Here is a 23049-nt window from a genome sequence, read left to right on the forward strand (position 1 = left end):
GGAAGCAAAGTAATCACTTAAGAAATGACCTATTGCTCAAATTTCAGTCTGCAACAAAGAGACATTTACCCACAGGTTCTATGTATTTAGCAATCATTTTCTCGAACAAAAGATTTCCAAAATGATCTCACTAGCCAGGCTGAAACTTGCACAGGTTCCTTTTGCACTGTTTGCTTTAAAATACCACAGGTACAAGTAACCTAGGCAGCTGTGTCATGCAAAATGAGACTGAACAAAGAAGCGTTCATCCAGCTCTTGGTACTATAACTCAACATTAAAATTAACATTCCAGAAATCTGTGCCGTAAGAAAATGTTATTGGGGGGGTGAGGGAGGGATGGACTGGGAGTCCGAGGTTAGCAGATGCAAACTATTACACGTAGAATGGATAAACAAGGTTCTAATGCATATAGCACAGGGAACCATATTCAATATCCTGTGACAAACAATAATGGAACAGAATATAAAAAAGAATGTATATATGTATATATAACTGAATCACTTTGCTGTACAGCAGAAATTAACACAACATTGTAAATCAACTATACTTCAATAAAAAATAATAAAATAAAATAGAAACTACAATTTGGTAAAAAAAGAAAATGTTATTAATATCAGTGATTCAAAGATAGATCTTAGCAAAAAAATAGGAAAAAGTAATTACATGTATGCCATTTCTTAGTTACAAAGGATCAGCCGTATGATACCACAGATACATTATTTGCTGGATTTATCAAAATCTACTTCTATAGGTTTTATTTTCAAAGATGCAACTAACAATTTGATTCTTTAATGTACCATCTATGCAGGTAGCAAACAACAAACAGGGTTGAATATATGCAACCTTACTCCAGAACCCAAATTTTTAATAATTTTGCTAGATTTGTTATCTGAGCTTTAATTTAGTTTAAGGAGGCTGAATCTGTGGACAGTTTTATTTTGCTGAATCAGAGCTTTTTCTTTTTAGTGTTATGTTAAGCTCCAATAGCAGATTCTAAAGAAATCAGTATGATGATAATGTGCTGTAAGGGTGACACAGCAATGACAGTTATCAACCCACTGTTGTCATAGATGCGCCCGTTAATCTTGCTTCAGTGCTTTAGCATTAGTTTCACACACTTCTACCCACTCACCTACCACATAAGCAGCCCGCCCAGAGCTATGCACCCTGAAGAAGCAGATGGCTCTCCAGGACTGAAGAGAAACATCTTTCTGTTCAGGAATAATGGAATCAACTAGTACCTAATAAAAATCCATTGAAATCTTCATAGACACATAACCCTGAATGGAGAACCTTACCTGTATGAAGAGACTTCTAATAAAATAAAAAATCAACTCAAAACAAAGCAATTAAAAGAATGCATTGATTTCCTCTCCCCTCTTCCCAGGAATAAAGATAAGCCTAACATGCTTTTTTAAAGAGCAGAAATAAAACTATTAGCTTATAAATTACTCACCGACAATAATAAAAAATATACCTTTACATAAACTCATTCCCATTAGGTTCTATAATAAGCTACGAACAGGCAAATCTTTTAAAAGTTTAAATTTCAAGATCTAACACAGAAGTGAACTTTCAGAAGAGGTAACTTTCTGTTACCAGGTCCTGAACCTTACAATGAAGATTACTGAACAACTTTCCAAACTGGTAAATGGACTTCTTTGGTTCAACCATATAAACTCTGTCACACAAATCACAATGTAGGTATTGACACTATTCATTGTCTGGTTTACTCATAATTAAATCAAATGTTTCTGGGGGGGAAAAAGGATCCAAAGACATGTGGACAACTTTTTTTGTTGCTTGCTTATTTTTTTTTTATAGTTGAGGCTGGAGAAGCCATGATAGGCCATGTAAGGGAGACTTATGAGTAATAATAAGTAATTAGAGGCAGTCAAGTGGCAGTGGGATGGAATGAAGCATTCACTTCATCACTAGAATGAAGACTCTACACTCTTACTGAAATTCTTCAGTGCTACCTTTAAGTCAAAACTGTCCCCCACTCAAGTCTTGGTGAGGTTTTGTTTGCCTATTTTTATACTCCATGTAATTGACAAAAATATTTTAAAATTACTGAAAATGCCTCCCCCTTAGATAACATATTTCATGAAACACTATTTCATGTTTATTTTTCAAATGTTATCTTCAAGAAGCCAGTAAACCAATCCAGTCTGAATCGTACACTCAACTCAAAAAGCCTATTTCTTCCTGAACAGAGACATAGAAATATATCTGTCAATAAGCAGCTCTTTGCCAAACAACCAACAAATTTTGTACCTAAACTACATTTTTCCATATGTTGAAATATTTTCCCTACTTTGAAGACTTTGTGCCAATGTAGTCAAACATTTCCTCAAGCATAACACTGGAGGAGAGCTAAAGAAACAATCTCTCATTCCTATGGGGCTAGTATTTACCTCTAAGTATTACATACACAGTGAGATCCAATGACATCAAAGCATGAACCAGAAAAGAACAGGTGATTACCTGATATTCATTGGGCCAAAAGGTGCTCACTGCTAGCTCAGCCCGAAGCCAGTCTCTACCCGTGAATCCAGTCACATTCCATATTGGATTGGCAAGAGGTCCTTTATTCACCCTAACCAATATGTTCAAAGTGCCAGGATTCAACCCTTTCTGGCTGTATAATAGGTAACTAAAGTCGATACAGTGAGTGTCGTTCTCCTTCATTGTAGGCAGCTGAAGTCTGGCTTTTTCTCCAGGGTCATGATCTGAAGAATCCACTATCATATAGGAACCTGAAATGACATTACATAAAATAAAGCTAAATAGATATATAAGCAAAAGGGGAAATATAATAATAGAAAGAAAGCTAAAATACTAATCTATTCTGAGTATCAAATTTAATTTTAAAAGACTATCTTCCAGAACAGAGGTATAAAAAGGTATCAAACAAGTAGGTAGATGAATTGAATTTATAGTGGGTAACAGACATTGTTCAAAGTACATAACATGTACAAATTCATTTACTCTTCACAACATGTTATTATTCCTATTTTACAAATTAGGAAATTGATGCACAATTAGTAACTTATTCTAAGTCAAAAAGACCATGTAGAGCCTGGTTCAAGTCCAGATCCCACTCTAAATAATCTCTAGTCTTGCTAAACAAAGGTCTTTTATCAAACCAACAAAATAAATAAACAAACAAAAGAAATATGTTATTGGCCTGGTTTACATAGGGCGTGTATTTTTCCTTTTCCCCATTCATAATACTAATGTAGAGAGGGGCTAAGAGTGCAGGCACTGGAATCATTTCTGATTTCAGATCCCAAGGTTATCATTTATGCAAGTTGTGTGACCTTCTGCAATGGACTAGAACTCTGGACTTGTTCAGGGAATATGGATACTTTGCAGTGTAAGTGTGAGGACTGAAGTTTAACATGCCAAAACTTCTAGAGCTGAGACTCTGACACACAGTAGATTCACCTACTTGAAGTCTCCTCCTAACCTGTCAGCTAATCACCATTGCTATTGTCCCCAATTCAGTAATAGTCCCTAAGCTCTTCTAGAGCTGCAAGAAATCTGGTTTGAAAATCACTAATCTACTCCACTACCTTTGGCTTAAACATTCATTGGTAATCTATCATGAGGAGGCAAAGAACATAAAGTCTCAACCTCCCAATTCCTCATAGTTCCACCCCCAAACACACACTCCTTGCATGACAGGCAAAGTCATATAGTGCTAAGTATACATTAGCTGCTGATATTAGTCCTAGGACCTCTTCAGAAAAACAACCAGTTTTTCTCATGTCCCTTTGGATTTTAACAAAGACATGTATCACAAAAATGTAACTATTTACATTTTAAGTAATGACACCCATTTATCACACTTAAGGTAGAACACAAATTTTATTGTAAAATATCTTTCCCCAGGGTGTAATTTTAACCAAAATGTATTAGATGTAGTGTTACAGAACCCAGTGTTACAGAACCAACTGTTACACTTGGACCTCTCTTACGGATGAACTTGAAGAATTTTAATCAACCCTCTGTGTCTCCTCCTTAAAACACAGTAACTGTTGTCATGACACACTAAACACTCATTGACTACCCATCTAACTAGTTCAATTAACCCCCAACAGCAAGTTCAAATCACAGCAGATAAGAGGGCTTCAACTACTTATGAAACCGAAATTTCAAATTTTACTAATTCCTGGTCAGTGGTACTTTATAGTTCAGAACTTCTGTGAAGATTTCATGTGATAACACTGTCAGTTACCAAGCCAAGTACAGAATAAACTTACTATAGGGATAGTAATTGACATTACTTTCACTTCCTTTTTCCCAGTACTCATCTTCTCTTGTAACCTGGAATTCTTTTCTTTTCTCCTTTGTTCTCCCCTGATTCTCGCAGATTGCACATTAACAGAATAAAATGGCCATGTATATTTTGAAGAAATTATGTCTTTCTCTTTTAAATAGGATATCCTGGATCCCAGCACAATTTATAGAAGCAGGATGTTTCTATTCTTGGTTATACTCACATTCTGAAGTCCATGGCTCAATTGCAGAGATGTCATTCATATTTACCACAGCAGAACAGATCAATTATGGTTATGGCTTTTAAGTAGGACCAGCCCTGAGATCTTGGGTAAGTTACTTCGTGTTATTGGGCCTCAGCTTCTTCACAAACCTAGTGACCTATTTCTCCACGCTATTACAACTTTTTTCACCGACATATTATGGTAGTAGTGGGTTTTAATTATTTTTATAAGTCTGCATCAATTATGGCTTCTGATTGTCAATTTTAAAGTAGTGCTCTCTAAATGATTTACAGGCTTTCAAATAGTTATTTTCTTCCATTGTAAAATAAACTTTGAAATAAAATGTTTTGTCTCACATTTTAATTATATAGTATGATATTTACCATTAAGACCATTTAGCAATTTTCAGCCAGTTGCACTTTTAAGCTACAATAATTTTCTTATTAAGAAAATGGGATCAGCAAAGTAAATTAATTTGTAGGAATTATCAATTTGATCATTAGAAAGACAAAAGCCACAAAATAAAACCTTGTCCAAACTATTTCAGCACTTCAAGGGCATTTGGTGCAAGTTAAATAAAATTTTAGAAGTGCTGATATTTTATTTCTATAGAGTGTTTCTGCTAAATGGGCTTCTTTCAATGCAGCCTGACTATTGCTACATTTTCTGAGTGCTATGCAATAATATGTATTTATTTCACAGTTCCAGAAAGGAAGAAGCACCAGCATCAAAAAGCCGTCTAAATCCTTCTGCCATCTGACTTCAAAGAGTGGCAATTTACCCCCTAGGCACCATGGAGGTAGCTGCCTGTTTGACACAAGATTCCCTTCCATCATCCCAAACATAGAGAACACTATGCTATTCTTATCAACTTCTAAAAATTACTTCCACAGACTCCCAGAATAACTGGCTACCAACCAGAAGAGTCAAGCAAGTGTGTAATACGTACTTCCTTCATTCTTTTTGTTATAATTTAAGCTTATTTACTATTGTTTTGTTATCAGCTAACTAATCCCTTAGATTTCTGATGAGTTTAGTTCTATTCAGTTGTAATTTAGCTACCTCAAGGCTTAATAATGAAACATCTGTGTGCACACACATATAACGTACTAATTTTTATCAATGAAACTTCTTTAGTGTGGCCTTACAAATATTCCTTACAGTCTCTTGAACAATAGAGTTCTCAAATATATCATTTAAGACAGAGGAGAAAAATGTAAATGGTTATAATTTTTTTAAAGTGTAACCTTCCTGTAAAGTAATTTGCCAATGAGAATCAAAAACCTTTATAAAAAGATATATGCCCTCTGGTCTGGCAATTCCAAATCTAAGAATGTACACTAGCAAAATAATCATGTATATGTACAAAGATATAGCCTAAAAAAGATGTCTATCTCATCATTACACTGTTTAAAATAAAGAAAAGCAAAAGTATTTAAATGTCCAATAAGAGGCAATTTGTAAAATTATGATAAAATAGTTTGATCAATAATTATGAAGTCATTAAAAATGATATTATTAAAACCATTTAATGGAAGATATAATATGTTAAATAAAATATGCAGATTATAAGATATTATACTCATTTATGAAAATATATACTTATACTAAATAAATGCATTTGTGTAGGTGTGTGGGTGTATTCACATATGTACACATAAATATGCATATGACTGGAAAAGAAAAAAAATACATAGCAAAATGTTAACTGCACTATCGGGGGGAAGCCATACTTTGTCTTCTGTTTTCTTATTTTTGTTCACATATATTCACTGAATGTTCTACAATGAACATGCATTAGATTCGTATGCTAAAAAAACAAAAGACTACACGAATGCTATCTTACATCAGGAACATCAAATGAATAATGATAAATACCTAGGAAATAAACACAGGGTTGGTTTTTTTTTTGCCTTTTAAAAATAAATCCTAGTTGAATCCTACCGATTAACAGCAACTTGGCTTTCAAAAACACACAATACAAAAACCAGGAACTTCTCATTTCTTTCAGTTCATTAAAAAAAGAGAGAGGCTGCAAGTACTTAGACTAAGTAGCAGTTTTTATTTAAAAGAAGACACAAAGAAAACAAGTCCCATATTCATAAACACCACAGTCTAATATCTAGATAAACAAATAATGCCCAATTGATTTTCTGTATTAATGAAAATTTTATCTTTAAGCTATACTTCTAGGAAAAACATAGTAACACAGACAATAGGATTAATTGCTAAGAAAATAATGAATGATAAATAGGTTTCCATACTTCTTCCTAAAACCCCTTTATTGTACATTACCAATATTTTTATTAAATCAGTTCTATTCAATATCCATTGAATTTTCCCTATAAAGTAAGCAGAGAGAAATTTCTACTTCTCTGCTTAGTACTGACCACACTCCATGATCTTGCCCCAAAGTACTTTTTCCACATTACCTCCCACTACTTCTCTTCACAAACCAGCTTCCCCAAACTGACAGAGCACTCACTATTTTCTCCACATATCATGCCAGTTTTCTCCTCCAGAACAGGTTCATGCTTTTATAAGAACTCCTCCCCTCATCTCAGCCCCTAGCCAATTCTTACTCACTATTCTTCTTCAGCCCCAGCCCACCTTGACCTTTCCCTGCCTTCAATACACAGTTTCTGCCTTTCTGGTTCTATCCCTTCATTATACAATACAATGTTCTTATACAATTTTTAAATAATTTACATAGGAACATTTATCTCCCACAGAAGAGTAATAATGTTCTCTTAGAAAGCACGTGATTCATTCAGAGTCGAATCAGAAGAGAGAAGTCACACAGTAAATGTAACAGTAAAAGTATAATATAAAGAATTATTAACTACAAGAGGGTAGAGACTTTAAAAGTATAAAGAGAACTCTAAAGGTAACCACAATACCCAAGGCAGAAAAAAAAAATGTAGAAAAGGGAGTGAGGCTGCCTAGAATCAGATCCCCTTAGAAGGTGTGGTTGCAGCCCACTCGGTGGTGAAGACCTTTGCTGGGTCACTCAGTCTAGAGCTGGTCCACACCTGCAGGGCAAGCAGGAAATGCTCCCACATAGCAGGGTTTGGAGTGAGCTATGTGAGTGCTGGGAGGACAGGACATGGTAGTCACCAGGCCAGGGCTGGGGCTGCAAGCTCATGAGGCACTGCATGCAATGGGGACGTACAGCTACACAGGACCAGCAAGAAGAAACTAAAATACAAAGTTCAGTTAAGAGTAGAAGCTCCAGGGACTTCCCTGGCGGTCCAGTAGTAAAGAATCCGCCATCCAATGCAGGGGACGCGGGGGCCATCCCTGGGCAGAAAGCTAAGATCACACATGCCACGGGGCAACCCACGTGACACAGCTGCTGAGCTCACGCGCCTCAACTAGAGAGCCCGCGTTCTGCAAACTACAGAGCCCACGTGCCACAACTAGAGAGAGAAAACCCACACACCACTGCTAGAGAGAAGCTCGTGCACTGCAACGGAGAGCCAGCGTGCCACAACAAAAGACCTTGTGTGCTGCAAGGAAGACCCAATGCAGCCAAAAAGTTTTTTTAAAAAAAGAGGAAAAGCTCCTTCCCACTAAAATGCCCCCTCAGCACCCTCTACTGACAAAGCTTAACATTGTGCTAGTTACAAAGGAGAAATGCTTAAAGGGTCAAGCTCCACTCTCATACAGCAGGTACTGCAGGGTAGATTTAGAGCAGCTTAGCAATGAACTGACATTGCATTAAACAACTTTGCATATAGTAGAGGTTCAATGAGAACTTCTTTGGTTAATTGAATGACTGAATGAGTGAGAAGGAGACAAACATTTTTTTTGAAATGTTTTTTGAAAAATGTTTTTTGAAAAATGTTTTTGAAATTTCTTAGTTTGAATTCCTCATATGGTCAATATTGATAGACAAGAACTCAAAGGAACAAAAGCTCTTTGATATTCTCAATATTTTTTAAGAGTGGAAAAGGGGTCTCCTAAAACTAAAATGTTTGAGAACCATTGCTCTAAGAGAAGGTTTTGTATATATACGAGTGGCTCTGACAAAAATGTTAACATTTGTTAATTCAGTTAATATTAACAGTAATAAAGCCCTTATATATAACCAAAATAAAATATTTTTATGAAAAATTACTACATTTTCCCAAAAAAATATAGTATGGAGGCATATTTTTGCAAATCTCTTCAATGTATCACTTAACAGAAGATACCTAGATTCTCATTTTTACTTCTTCATTCAATCTGTTGTAATATTATACATTATGTAGCCTCTGAGAAATTCTACCATACACTCATGAGAAAATGAAAGGGAAAAAAGGAAAAGGAGTATCTTAGTGTTATTTTGACAGTAGTTTTGACCTCACAGCTCCTCTGAAATGGTCTTGGGGACCCACAGTGGTCCCTGGACTACATATGAAGAATCACTATATTTTAATATGCACAATTCTCTTTAACTTCATGCTATAATGAGAACATTATCAGTGCACTTACTTATATTGAATCTACTTCCTCATTCAGTCACTGCATGGTTTAAAGATCTCTATAAAACAAGTCTTTACTGGGATGTTGGATGTCTGGAGAATAAAAATCAAAAAAACTGAATAGTTTTACACCAGTATTAATATAAAGGGTGTATTGATCAAGGTACATCAGGGAACAAACGAGTACACACACACACACACAGAAAGAAAGAGGTTTATTGGACAGAACTGGCTTACGTGATTACAGAGGCTGAGAAGTACAGACCCAGGAAAGCCAATGGTATAGTTCCAGTCCAAGTCCAAAGGCTAAGTAATATTCTACCTTAATAAGAAAAGCATTTTTGTGTGTTCTGAAGACCATGTTGAATAGCTACCAAAACACCAGCACACTGTGCAAAACAGTTAGTTCTTGGCCCTGAGTGAGATTTTCCCAGCAGAAGCAAAGAACATGCCAGAAACACTAATGAACACTAATATAATTTCATGCCCAGCCAGCTTAAGAAGCCATAATCAGGACCGCTGGATAGAGAGACTAGTGACAACTGAAATAGCAATTTGGGTCCCAGTCCATCTGGGATGATCTTTTTCTTCATTGTAAAATTAGTATCTCTAAGCATTTATGTGGACATTACTAAACTGAAGGCAATGTCTTATTTTTCACAATATTTTTCATCTTCTCATTTCCTTTAATCAACTTTTTTCTCCTCACCCCAATTTTGCTTCATCTGATTAGGTGGCAACATGATATACCAAGTAAATAAAGCTAAGAACCTAGAAATCAGTTTGATTTTTCCCTTTCCCTCACTTTCCTCTTGTAATCCACTGGCAATTCCTATTGCCTCTAAACTGTCTCCTCAATCCATCCAACTTTTCTTCAACCTCACTAGTTTATCAAGTCCCTCTCACCTCTCAGGAGGACAACTAGAAAAGGCTCCTAACAGGTTTCATGAATTCCACACCAGCAGCCCTACAGTAGTTTCCTACAGGCAGCGAGATTTTTTCAAAACATACAATCTTTTCTCATCTCCACGCTGCAGTGAGAATTAAATCCAAACTCTTTAACCTCTCAGCTTCAGTATAATCTTGCCCCTGCCTTCCTCTCTCACATTGTCTCCTACCCCTTTCTGCTTTCATTCAACATGTTCCAGAAACAGTGGACTTCTTTCTGCCTTTTTAAGATCCAAGCTTATGTCTGTGTCAGTGTTTCTACACTGGATTTTCCTCCGCTTGGAGTACTCTCTCCTCAGCTGGCTTATTTTTATCATTCAGGTCTCATCTCAAATACCGTATGTTGGTGAAACATTCCTTGGTCTGTTAAGTAGTTCCTTCCAAGATTCCTTCTAACATGTCATTCTTTGTTATTGCCTTCATAGCACTTGCCATTTACCGAATCTAATTAATTTGTTTACCTGATTGAAAAACTCCACAAAAAAGTTGTACTTCATCTATCTTGTTCATTCAAAAATCTAGAACAACATCTGGAGCCTTCAGCATGGAGTGGAAGGCTTTTATGACAACATCTGACAACCATCTATTCAGGTTTCCTGCTCTGCATGTCTGTAGCATTTCTATAATGCTCTCTTATGTACCAAATATACCATATTGGTTGGCGCATCCCCCCAGCCCCAGTGCATCTTTTCAAGATCAGAAACCTCTTTTTCCTCCAAGCACCTAACAGAGGAATTCTGCACATATAAACTCTTGGTGAACTCCGATAGAGGTGAGCAAAAATGAAGAATTTCAAAAATTGTAGCAGTGTTGTTTTTTCAAAGAACAAAAAAGAAAAAAAATCATTGAATCAAATAACTTTAAACAGTGTTCTAAAAAAAAGAGAGAAGAAAACAATGTTCGCAATGTTGACAGTTCCCCCCAGAGATTCCATTATTTTGGTAAGGTTGACACAGGTGCCCCTCACTTTTTTCATGGTCTATTATTATTTTCTTCAAACATTTACCTTCCATTATTTCTTAAGATAATGTCTTCTACTAGATTCACCCCCTACATTACAAAGTTTGTTTCTAAAGGACAGAATGAGGCACACATTTAGAAAAAGTAAATTCGTCCCCCAAACTCCAACACAAAAGGACAGAACTTGCAACTTCACAGGATTCTATTCCAACAACTTTACTCTCCCGAAAATGTCCCTTCAACTGCCTTGACAAAACATAGAACTTTTTCATCAACATTCTGCAGGAATACAATTTCTCTTAATCCCTGAGTAAGGGCTTTGTTTTAGGTAGCCAACTTACATTTGAAAATAAAATGTATTTTATTTTCAGGAACAGCATCTGAAACTTTCAGAAAACACAGAACTGTAAGAAGAAGGTTTCAGGTAAAATGGCACAATATTTCTCCTTCTTGGGAGACTAGTCATCTCAGGAAGTTTACCTGCTACACATTAAGATCTAGGAACAAGGGACTTCCCTGGTGGCACAGTGGTTAAGAATCTGCCTGCCAATGCAGGGGACATGGGTTTGAGCCCTGATTCAGGAAGATCCCACATGCCATGGAGCAACTAAGCCCATGTGCCACAACTACTGAGCCTGCAATCTAGAGCCTGTGAGCCACAGCTACTGAGCCCGCGTGCCACAACTACTGAAGGCCGTGCTCTCAAGAGAGAAGCCACCACAATAAGAAGCCCGCACACCGCAACGAAGAGTAACCCCTGCTCGCCGCAACTGGAGGAAGTCCGTGTACAGCAATGAAGATCCAACACAGCCATAAATAAATAAATAAATTTATATTTAAAAAAAAAAAGATCTAGGAACTGGGCCAAACATTGTGCTACAGTTTAACCTCCTTCCCCTACAACATCTTAGAAAGCAAAAACATGAACCTAATTGGCCCTTACTTTGACTACCTGAATTTTCATTTTCACCTGTATGACACAGAAAATCTGTGCAACATATTATCAAAAAGACCTATTATTAATAATCACCCACCCCCTCTTAAAGAGAGGCTGATTTTATAACGTGCTGTGCTTTTCTCATCTTTTAGGACTCCAGTTTTCCCTACTCCTTAACCATCTGTTGAACTCCCTAGCTTGGGCAAATAATTAAACCTTTCTCTGTCTTGGTTTCTTTATCTTGGAATGCCTAAACGCCTTAGGTCTGCTGTCAGGACTAAATGAGACTGTCTGTATGATGTGCTAAAACACACTGATTAGGCGGGTCCTTAATACGTGTTCCTTTGTCATATTCATTCCTTTCTCTATCAAATAGTACAGAGAATAAAACTGGAAAATGTATGAAAAGAACATTTTCAAAGGTGAAAAATGAGATAACAATGTTAAAGAATAGTAAACTTCCAATACAGAGGCACTCAAACCTTTCTCAACCCTTCCCTTCAAGATTCTACCTAACTCCTTTCAACCCATGTGAATCAACCCCCCTTCCCATCTCCTTCTTGCCTATTTCTTTCTAACTCTACCCTTTTCACTTTTTATCTTTAAAATCTGATATAAATACACACTGGAAACACACACACACGTAATGTTACCAACATCTATAAAACTCATAAATCTAAGTTGAAGATCTTTGTTCTAAGATTTCTCTGATTTCTGAAATCTTGGCACTCCACCCCCATGGCTCTCCAAACTGTGTAGCTTTTGTGTTATGTGGTACTGAAATGTTTTGAGAAGCAGTTGCTAAAATGAAAAGCAACTTCAGAGAGAATAATCAGATGTTGCATTACCCCAAAAGGCAAGAGAGTCTTTATTCCGTAGCCAATTTTGTAATCATCACTTGTCTTTTCAAAGGAACCAAGACTGAAAAGAACACTGAAAGGTATGAGAAGATAGTATAGGCTGCGGTCTCTGGAAACTGCCTAAAGACTAAATATCACATTAACAATTCCAGCCTGTTGTCTGGATATAGCTTAATTCTGTTAATAATGAAAGACCAGAACTTAAGGTCAGTCCAGAATGAGCGTACAGTATTTACTTATTTCCATATAAATGGATATTCCCAAAAAAAAAATACCCTACTCAGCAGTCACAGTCTGTCTAAGGGTACCAAAAATCTATTTTAAATTGTTAATATACCATATACCAGAAGAATAAGACTTTATTTTGACTTAAAATTAGTAACAAGAGTCAACAACTACTAAATAAGGAAATGGCAAGCAATGATCAATCAGAGAACAACTCAGCTTGAGCAAAATTTCTCAGCTGAGTTCTCAGGTTCAAGGATAATCAGGCTACAAGAATTCAACTGGCAACCAAGGAAGTTGCTTCTTTTAGTAAACCCTGAAGTTCCAAATTACAATAGAAGACACTTTATAAAGGATTTGAAAGGAAGGAATAACATTCATTCCACTCTCACCCAAAGGAACTCATATTCCCATCTATGAAAAGGTTAAGAATTCAGGCTCTGAAGTCAGAGACCTGATTCTGTAGCCTGGCTCTGACACCACTCACCCCAGCCATCCACCTCTCCGCTACCATTTTACTGATGAAAATCAGTCCCAAAAAAGATAAGTGCCATAGATATAATAAAAATACTGTTTGAGAGGATTGTTACGGGGATTACAGAAATAGGAACTATCAAAGTAAAAACATATTTTTACTTTTTTATTTACAATGTATTATTTAAACAGAAAATCTGCCTGCTTGTTTTTGAAAACAGTGCCTGCCTTAGGAGGCATAAGACAAAGTGTAAAAAAAGCAAAAGGGAATGAGAACACAGAACATGAGAGAAAAGTGAGAAATCGAATATAGAGAAATAAAGAAAAGAGTCCAAGTGAGGTGAGAAAAAGAGACGAAAGAAGTGCTTACACTTTAAATGTAAAATTTGGAAAGACAAAAGAGGCACGAACACAGTGGTAGAAAAAACTGGGGTTACATTTATTTTCTGTCTTCCCAAGTCACTTCATAAACCATCCAAATATGATAAAAGAAACTGAAGTTCCAGGGAACAAAAAAGCAAAAGAGAATGATATCATCACCTCAAAGGCAGAGATTGTTGCTTTTGGTCACAAGACGATTAGTCTTCTATAATTCAAGGATGTGATATAAAATTTTTTGAAACTACAAGGCCCTTTTGAAGTCTCCTGAGCCTACATTAATTTAAGATAGCTCTAGTGGAATTAGTCGTTCCCAATACTGGAACAAAGCATAATACTGTTCTCTAGGATAAGCTATTCCATCTCCAATGCTACCAATCCAGCTGCTATTAAAAGAAAAAAGAAAAAAAAAGGAAAAAAGCCCCACCAAAACACACCTGGTCAATTGTAAACTGCCGTGTTGGTCAATGGTGAGGAAAGGAAGAACAGGCAAATACTTCTCTGACTGCTGAAATACGATTAATTCAACTTCCTCTTAGCAAATATAATCACCCAAGGATATTCTTCCAACAAAACATTCCTTTTAAACATAACCAGAAAAATTGCATGATGCAAGTGAACAAGTGACCTCCACTCCAACAGTGCTCTTGTTGCCCTAAGAGCAAATAAGGACTGTATTTTGTTTTCATAAATGCTAACTGAAGGCTTAATGAGTGAACACAAACATTGAGAAATTGTAGAGTTTCAGTTCCCATGCTAACTTTTTAAAGCTTCCCTCTGGGATGTACCGTAGAAGCTAAAATAGAAAATAGTTTCAGCCAAAACAAGTAACAGTGGGAACTCTGACCAACAATCAAGCACAGGTGTTTCCCAAACCACCATCCTCGCCCCCCCCGCAAAAGGAGAATGTGGAGAAGGGAAGAGGGAAATTTCAATAACTTCAAAATTTTGACTCAATCTACTATTGAGATGTACTTTCAGGATTTCAGTAATATTCATAAGATAACTGGAAACACCTTAGGCACACAGAAGAGGATCAAGTTCTTCTTCCTTGAGGATAACCAGAAGCAGGGATAGGTCTCCAACATTTTTTCCTTCTAACTAGAAAATTACCAAATATCTCCCTAAGAACTGTTTACATAACTTAAAAAAAAAAAAGTAATTACTTTTAAATGATCCTACAAGTAGTGACTAAACTCTGCAAGTACCATGAACTGGCAGTGACACTCCAATCATGGTGTTACACATCCGCTAGATGTAACCAAATGTACGCACAGACACAGATAATACCATACACTTCATCTGGTACTCAGAATCCTCACAAGTATGGTCCATATAAACCTTGTGTTGCTCATCTGCCATGAATCACCAGCATGAACTCATAGTTCACAATTCATAATGATACAACATGCTTTTTTGCCTTGTTTTACCCCTCCTTTTTGTTTAGAAGGCTTGTGGTCTCTTTTTCTCCCCTGTGGAGCCTAATCCCTACCTTCTCTAGGAATTCCTATGATTGAACATATACCTTTGTAAGTAATCAACAAATTTTACATTTCCTACCTTGGAGTTTATAATACATAGAATTTTCCAAACTCATTAGTAAACTTCTTAAAGTTAAACTTCTACTGCCTGAGATTCTGCACAGTGATCTACACATAGCAGATGATGCGCTACACACAGCACCATGATGATGGAGGCTAACTGGATTATATTAATGGAACTATTTAAAACAGTAAAAATATCTTATTTAAATCATCCAACATTCCAGTGAGAAAGATACTGAATATGTAAAGTGCTTAATGTTATACAGAAGAATGTGGGGTTTGGAAAAGTAACTTAACTTGTTCAGAACTCCATCCAAGTCTAACACTAAAACCATCTTCTTTAGCCTCTATATTATACTGCCTAACAAAGAGGATAAGAAGAAGTTCAGTTTACAAAGGTAACACATAATTTAAATTTTTTTAATTGCTTGGGAAACCTAGTGAAATGTATTTAAAATGCTCTAACAAATACCATTTCAGTACTTTTCCTTCATGGGGCTTGTCTACATGGATGAAGTATCACAAAAATAATCAAAGGGTCAAAAAATATATGTCAAAACAAATCTCTGCCTCCTTAAAAAAGAGGTTGGCTGTGAGACTGTATAATGAGATCCTTTATCTCAGAAAAAGGAAAGGATGTGATATGAAGAAAGATCTGTGATCTGAAGCATGAGAGTTATAGCTGAAGAGAAGAAGGAAGATCATTTAGGACAGTAGAAACAGCTTGCGTGAAGGACCTGGAGCACGGCAGAGTATAATGAATAAGAGAGACTGAAAGTTTGGCTGGGTAGAAGAAAATGGGGGAGATGAAGATGGAGATGAAGGAAGTGAACAGCCCAAGAAGGCCTTATAAACAAAATGAGGACTTTCGCCTTTATCTTAACTGTTACAGAAAGACATAGAGAAGAGTTAAGCTGGGGCAAGCAGAGGTTGCTGTCCTAAATCAGATTTACATTTTGGAAAAATCACTCTGGCTATAGTGTAGAGACCATTAGGAAATAGTTACAGCATCCCTGAAGAGAACCTCATATTTAATTATGATAGTAGATGGTAAAGATAATGTGAAGCAACCATCCAAAACCTATATAAGAGGTAAAAATCAACAAGAATTGGTGTTGCATGAGAAACAGAAGTGAAGAAGAGACAGGGGTCCATAATGTACAACTATGTTTCTTGCTCAAATACCCAAATAAACAGTAGTGCAATTTCCTGAGTCTTGGCACACTAGACAGAGATCATTTTAGGGGGAAAGTTCAGTTCAAGATTTTTATTGTAAACAACAGAAGCTACTATATCATTTTCAGCAAAAAAGAAACCCATTAAAGAACATTAGAAAGCCCAGACAATGACCAAAATACACCCCAGGACGTCTTTAATGGAGACCCATGGTTCAGTGCAAACAACACTCCTCCCAACACCCAGGCTGAGTCCTATACATTGCTGGCCATGGATGTCTATGCTTCTACTCTCTGCAGAAGAAAACCTCATGGTGCCTCCTTTCTGTAGCCAATAGCTGCCTGATCAAACCTCCTTTGGGTGGTCTGAATAGTGGAGATTTGGTCACCTATCAATACCCTAGCTATAAGGATGGCTTAAAGGTGTTGGATTTCTTTCTGAAGCCATGAGAACTCATAAGGCAAGAAATTCACCAAATATAAGAAAGGCTGCCAAAAAGAATAATAAATATCATCTAAGGAAGAAGGAGCATTAATTTTGTTGAAACATACAAGAGAAGATGTCAAGTAGGCAATTGGATATATGATTCTGTATCTTAGAGGAAAGATCTTAGCTATAAACACATTTGTAAATTATCTCCACTTATATTTACACATGTAAGTAAACTCCATAATCCTACTGTGTTTTTTGCTTTTTATAAACTTTCAACAAAATCTTAAATATTTTATAAACATGATACTACAAAGTAAAGTTAATCCAATTAGTGTCACGCCACATATTATTATGGAACACGGAACACAACAATCTGATTGCAAACCTTTTTATCACTAATATTAATAGAAATACTTCAGAAGACAAGAGAGAAATTCATTCTAAACCACTAACTTATATGGCTGTCTCTGATAACTACGAATGTTCTTACCATCTTTTACCAAAATGTTATTTCAACAGTGATTAGCCATTTCAGTGATTTCCAAGACCTCACAACAGATTTTGTCTGCAGCTGGATGAAAGCGACTTAATCTTGCACTCACAAGCACACATAACTAGTTTGGGTATCTCGAGTATATTCACCTCTTGACCTTCACTAAACACATCTTTGAACCTGAACAGTTGTCTCCTGATTTATTTTTTTCAAATACAAAACCAAAATTCCCTGTTGAGTGTATTGTATATTTATCCTGAACAGCACTCATTTTAAAAGACAATGTGCTCTGGGGAAGAAAAAACTGACAAGATGCTAAAACAGACAAACCTATCTAGAGAGGGAAAATTGGAACTAATTGTGATTGAAACACCATTGTGATTATCCTCTCCACAGTAGTTTTGGCCTAAAATTGCTTCCTGGAACACAGAAAAGCACATAAATGTCCTTCTACATCTGAAAAAATGAAAATAAATAAATAAATGAGACTCAAACAAGTTTATGGATATACTAGCTGCAGCGACATCTGCTGAATGAAGAAATTCACGCTGATATCAACCTTGGGCTTCCACAAAGGACACAGGGCTCAGGACTTCCCTTAGATTTAGAAAAGGTCCCACGAGGGACACCAGTCTTACCACAGTGACTCAGATTCTTCTTTTACAGGTAGAAATGGCCTCAGGATCAAGTTCCTTAACATAGTAATGGAAAGAATGGTTCCACCCACCTTTCTAGGTGCCCAGCATCATAGGTAGGATGAAACCCAAAGGTCAAAATTACTACCCCAAGCCCCGTCCAATACAAAACAAGATAAAAAGGGTGGTGGTGAGAGAGATGTAAACTGTTAAGGAGGTGAGCAAAGGAGAGAGGCAGATGCCTGAGGAATCTAGTTCTCAGAGCAACTACATAGATTTGCTCAGATGACCTGCAAGAAGGATAAGATTTCTCCAGTGGATACAGTTTCCTCCTAAAATTAGTCATTTTGTCTAAGTATAAACTATTTCTTGGTTCTCTATCAAATCAGTAAAAATAGCTAAGAGTTCATTGGTCTGAACGGTCAGAGTAAACCCATGTGTCTCATAACATAAATACATAAATAACATAAATCTCATAACATAAATACAGAACCAGATAGGGTTTCAAGACTTTCTCTGTTGATAAACATCTGTTTCAAGCACCAGTCTCGGTATGCCAATCACATAAGGAATCCCCTCATTCTAGCAGACCCAGCAACTGAGTAAGCATTATTACTTTTACTTTAGCAAACTTCAAATGTGCAAGAAAGCATGGTCTGTTAAATCCCTACGGGCAGGAAACCATTTAGGACTAAACCCCTAACTCTGTGTTTCTCAAACCTGAGTAAAATACTAATCTTTAAAAAGGAAAACTTTCTCACAGGCCTCAGTGTTAAACTATGCACAGATAATCTCTGAGCATTAACTTATTATAACAAGAGTTTTTGTTATCATACTCCTAACCATACAAACAAATGTAAAAATCAATAAAATTTAAATTAAAACTAATTTAATGTAATAAATGATGTTTTGCAGAATCAATATTGCAAATATTACATTTAACAGTGAAAACGTGTATACGTTTTTGTATAATTACATTTCACTTTTGGATTTGATTCTTCTTTTGATTTTGATCACAATGAAACACCATTTCAGTCAGTGTTATTATATCTTTGTTACTTTTGTTTGATAGTGATTTATAGCCCCTGATTCATGTTTCTGTTGGGCCAATAATTTAACAATGCATCCCAAAATACAATAATAGAAAAAACTTAAAGCCATGTATAAACATTTCTTTTCTGATTATTTACTATATTTATTGTTAATGAACTTTTTTCAAGCTAATATATACAAACTCAGGACCTACACAATATATATGGTAAAAAATAGTATGATATCAGCTAATATAAATGGCACAGTTTACTATAAGTTTCTCACACTTATGGTACGTATTATCTGCCACATAGTAGCTAAACGCTCCCATTATTTTTCTCTGTGTGAACTACTGTTAAACCTTCATTTGTGCCCTAAACTATGATGCAATTTGTACTTTCCCTTAGCAAAGATATAACATCAACACAAATGCAAATAATGCCTTTGAATTATTTCTTAATCATCTGCATCATCTTAAATATGTATAATATTAATTTTAGACTCAAAAAATCCCTTACAATTTTTAAAACTTTCATACAACTCAGAGAATGTACCTATAGATTGTAGTTTGAGAAGCACTGCCCTAGCTCAGTTAATAATAAACTCAGCCTCAAGGAAGATTTATCATTTACAATACAGATAGCTGTAAATGTAAATTTATCATTTACAATACAGATACCTGAAAGTTAAAGTTTCTTTAACTTTTCTAAAGAAAAACATTTTTCAAAGGTATTCAGAGGGATTCACCCCCTTAAAGTAAGAACCACCACTTTATGTTCTATGGTTTCCTCTTTGCCCGCAGCTTTAGAATTTAATACCAGGAAAGGCTTTGCTTCCCCTGAAAGTAGTAAAAACTAAATAGCTAATTATGTATTTTCTTTTCAAGTTGGTGCCAGGAAGTTTGCATCTAATTTGAAGTTCAGCTAGAACAGCAATGTAGGTCTTAGTGGCTGGAAAATTTAGGTTTATTGGCTGTGAACTTGATTTTATAATCGTATTTGCTTTCTTGCATAGCAGGAGTCTTTTCTCCTTATTTATCTTGGCCATTTGGGTAATTATCTTAGAGGTAAGTCACCTCTAATTATTTGTGTAACAATGAAAGTTATATGAAAGTATACAAATTAAATAATGAATGATTAGTAAATGAAGACAACCCTGACTTGTTACTAAGGTCAAGTTTTCCATACATGCCTATACCACTTTGCCAAAAGCCCAAAAGCCAATTCTACATAAAACTGTGACTGGAGAAGACAGTCAATTGTGATTTCCTGCTAAGCTAAATCTAAGAAGTAAAACCATCTACTAGTTATTTACCTCAATATTAAAACTGAACATAGTTACGTCAAGAAAAAAATGCGCATCGTGTAGTTACACCTCTGTCCCAACACCACCTCACCTTCCTTGAATAGCAGTATGCTGGCTGTAGAACAGGGTATTATAAATTGCATTAAAATGTATTATAAATTGTAAATGGATCCCCACTTAAACCAAAGCAGAAAATCCAAATTCAGAACAAAATTTAAATGATAGAACTACAGTAAAAAGTTGTCACAAATTCAAAGAAGACTTTGAAAAATCATCTTTTTAACAAGTTCATTCTAGCAAATTTTCAAAGAAGAAATCTCTTGATTAGAAGAAATCTTTCTTATCTTCAAAAGCACAGCTTACAAAACCTACATCAATCATCATTTTGATTAGTAAAAATTCACAAAGATTCCTTTTAAAATCAGAAAAGCAAGAAAGATGTCCCCTATCTTCCTAAAGAACATTGTTCTGGATATCTGAACAACATTGTAAGACAGATGCTATAAATGTCTATATAAAACACTTTTTAAAAGTCAATAGATAGGGGCTTCCCTGGTGGCTCAGTGGTTAAGAATCTGCCTGCCAATGAAGGGGACACGGGTTCGAGCCCTGGTCCAGGAAGATCCCACATGCCGCAGAGCAACTAAGCCCATGCACCACAACTACTGAGCCTGTGCTCTAGAGCCCGCAAGCCATAACTACTGAGCCTGCTTGCCAGAACTACTGAAGCCCATGTGCCTAGAGCCCATGCTCTGCAACAAGAGAAGCCACAGCAATGAGAAGCCCGTGCACCACAACGAAGAGTAGCCCCCGCTCACTGCAACTAGAGAAAGCCTGTGCACAACAATGAAGACCCAACGCAGCCAAAAATAAATTAATAAATAATTTTTTTAAATCAATAGATATTTTGTTATCATTAATGAAAGTCATACAAGGTTTTCTAACACTTAAATAATAAAAGTAAAATAAAGAAATAGAAGATGACCTAATTCACATAAAAGGTTATTTCATATAGGCTATCTCTATAGTACAGTAAAACTTCCATTAACAAATTCCCTTACAAACTTTTAAATAGAAATTCAGCTGTTAAATGCTTTATCCAAAAACATTTCATAAATTTATGTGAAACAGAGTTGTTTGCATTTTTAGCTGCTTAACAAAATATACAAGGGCAAAGTTCTTATTTCTCCCAAGTCCAGTTGAAATAAACAGGACAGATCTTAAACTAAGAAACATCTGCAATGTTGTCTATTTTTCTAAGCACATAGTTAAGAGAATGAACTCTGAAGTCAGATCAACTTGGTTCAAATCCTGGCTCTATTGCTTAAAAGTTAAGTGATTTTCACAACTTGCTTCCCCTTTTAGAGAACTGGGTTCCTTATCAGCAAAAGAGAGATAACACCACTTGCTTTATAGAAATTTTGGGAGGCATACATGGAATAGATTTATCCCTTTAAATGTTTCAAATATTGCATAGAAAAAACACCAACAAGAAATTTCTACGCTTTGGTTTCTTATGTCAAAAATCCTTCATCGGGCTTCCCTGGTGGCGCAGTGGTTGGGAATCCGCCTGCCGATGCGGGGGGCGCGGGTTCGTGCCCCGGTCCGGGAGGATCCCGCGTGCCGCGGAGCGGCTGGGCGCGTGAGCCGTGGCCGCTGGGCCTGCGCGTCCGGAGCCTGTGCTCCGCAGCGGGAGAGGCCGCAACGGTGAGATGCCCGCGTACCGCCAAAAAAAAAAACCCTTCATCACTCTTCTCACCACCTGTCAAAAAAAGCCAAAATCCCTCATATTGATTCTTTGTTATAATCGAGTCAGCAACTGTATTCTGATCAACAGTACCAGGCTGAATATTTCTCTTATGCCATCCTCTCTGCATCCACTTAGGGTGCTCCCTCTCTCAGAAACCCTCCTATCACCACTCAGCCAAAGAAATCACACTCATCTTTCAAAAATAAACTCAAGTTACATCGGGATCCTTATCCTGAATTTGCTAACAATTGGAGATCTGTGTTTACCAAAATATTGTAAAACATAAGATGCTACAGCACAATGTAGGACATATGCAACCAGGCTCAACAAAATGAAACTATGATTATTCTCAGTCTTTCTTTCACTCTCTACAATCACCCCTCATTTCTAAGGAGGACTTTTGTTTGTATTCCTCAGTTTTTGTCATACCCCTGTTGACAGAGAGAATAAATGGGGAAATTTTTTAAATTAATCTAGAGAAACTATACATTTATTTAACAAAAGGCAGAAAGTTATCTGGGGAACAGAAAACACTGACCCTGAATGTAAAAGGTAGGTTTCTAAATACAAAGCCAATATAAAGATTCTTTTTTACAAAGATGCACAAAATTAGAGCCAAAATTAGTGATGTGGACCTTGGACCTTGGAGGAGCCATATAAAGAGGTTTTATAAAAGCAGTTTTTCCATTTATCATGATATGTATCATACACACAAACACAAATACATTGATACATAAATCTGCAGGAGTCTTCAGTGAATGCATGCATGCTATTTTAAATGCTTTTTGATATTGAATATATGCTTCTCTTTGATGTGACTCCAAAGGGAATTGAGCCTTCAGGTACGGACAAGAAGGTACATTTTTGTTCCCATTATATACATGAAACACTTAACTTTGAGACTGGCACAAAGGAAGTATCGAGTG

At 36.2% G+C, this 23049-nt stretch overlaps 1 protein-coding gene across 15 annotated transcripts in view; it reads right to left on the reverse strand.

Annotated features, from left to right (window-relative positions):
* PTPRK (protein tyrosine phosphatase receptor type K) overlaps window positions 1–23049 on the reverse strand; it is a 566917-nt gene that overhangs the window by 352406 nt on the left and 191462 nt on the right. For all 15 annotated transcript variants that reach the window (XM_060283348.1, XM_060283337.1, XM_030853499.2 and 12 more), the window contains exon 3: window positions 2488–2759. In XM_060283348.1, coding sequence (XP_060139331.1) covers window positions 2488–2759 — 272 coding nt within the window. The remainder of the gene's footprint in view (window positions 1–2487; window positions 2760–23049) is intronic.

Source organism: Globicephala melas, chromosome 14 (genome assembly GCF_963455315.2).
Source record: "Globicephala melas chromosome 14, mGloMel1.2, whole genome shotgun sequence".
Taxonomy (NCBI): domain Eukaryota; kingdom Metazoa; phylum Chordata; class Mammalia; order Artiodactyla; family Delphinidae; genus Globicephala; species Globicephala melas.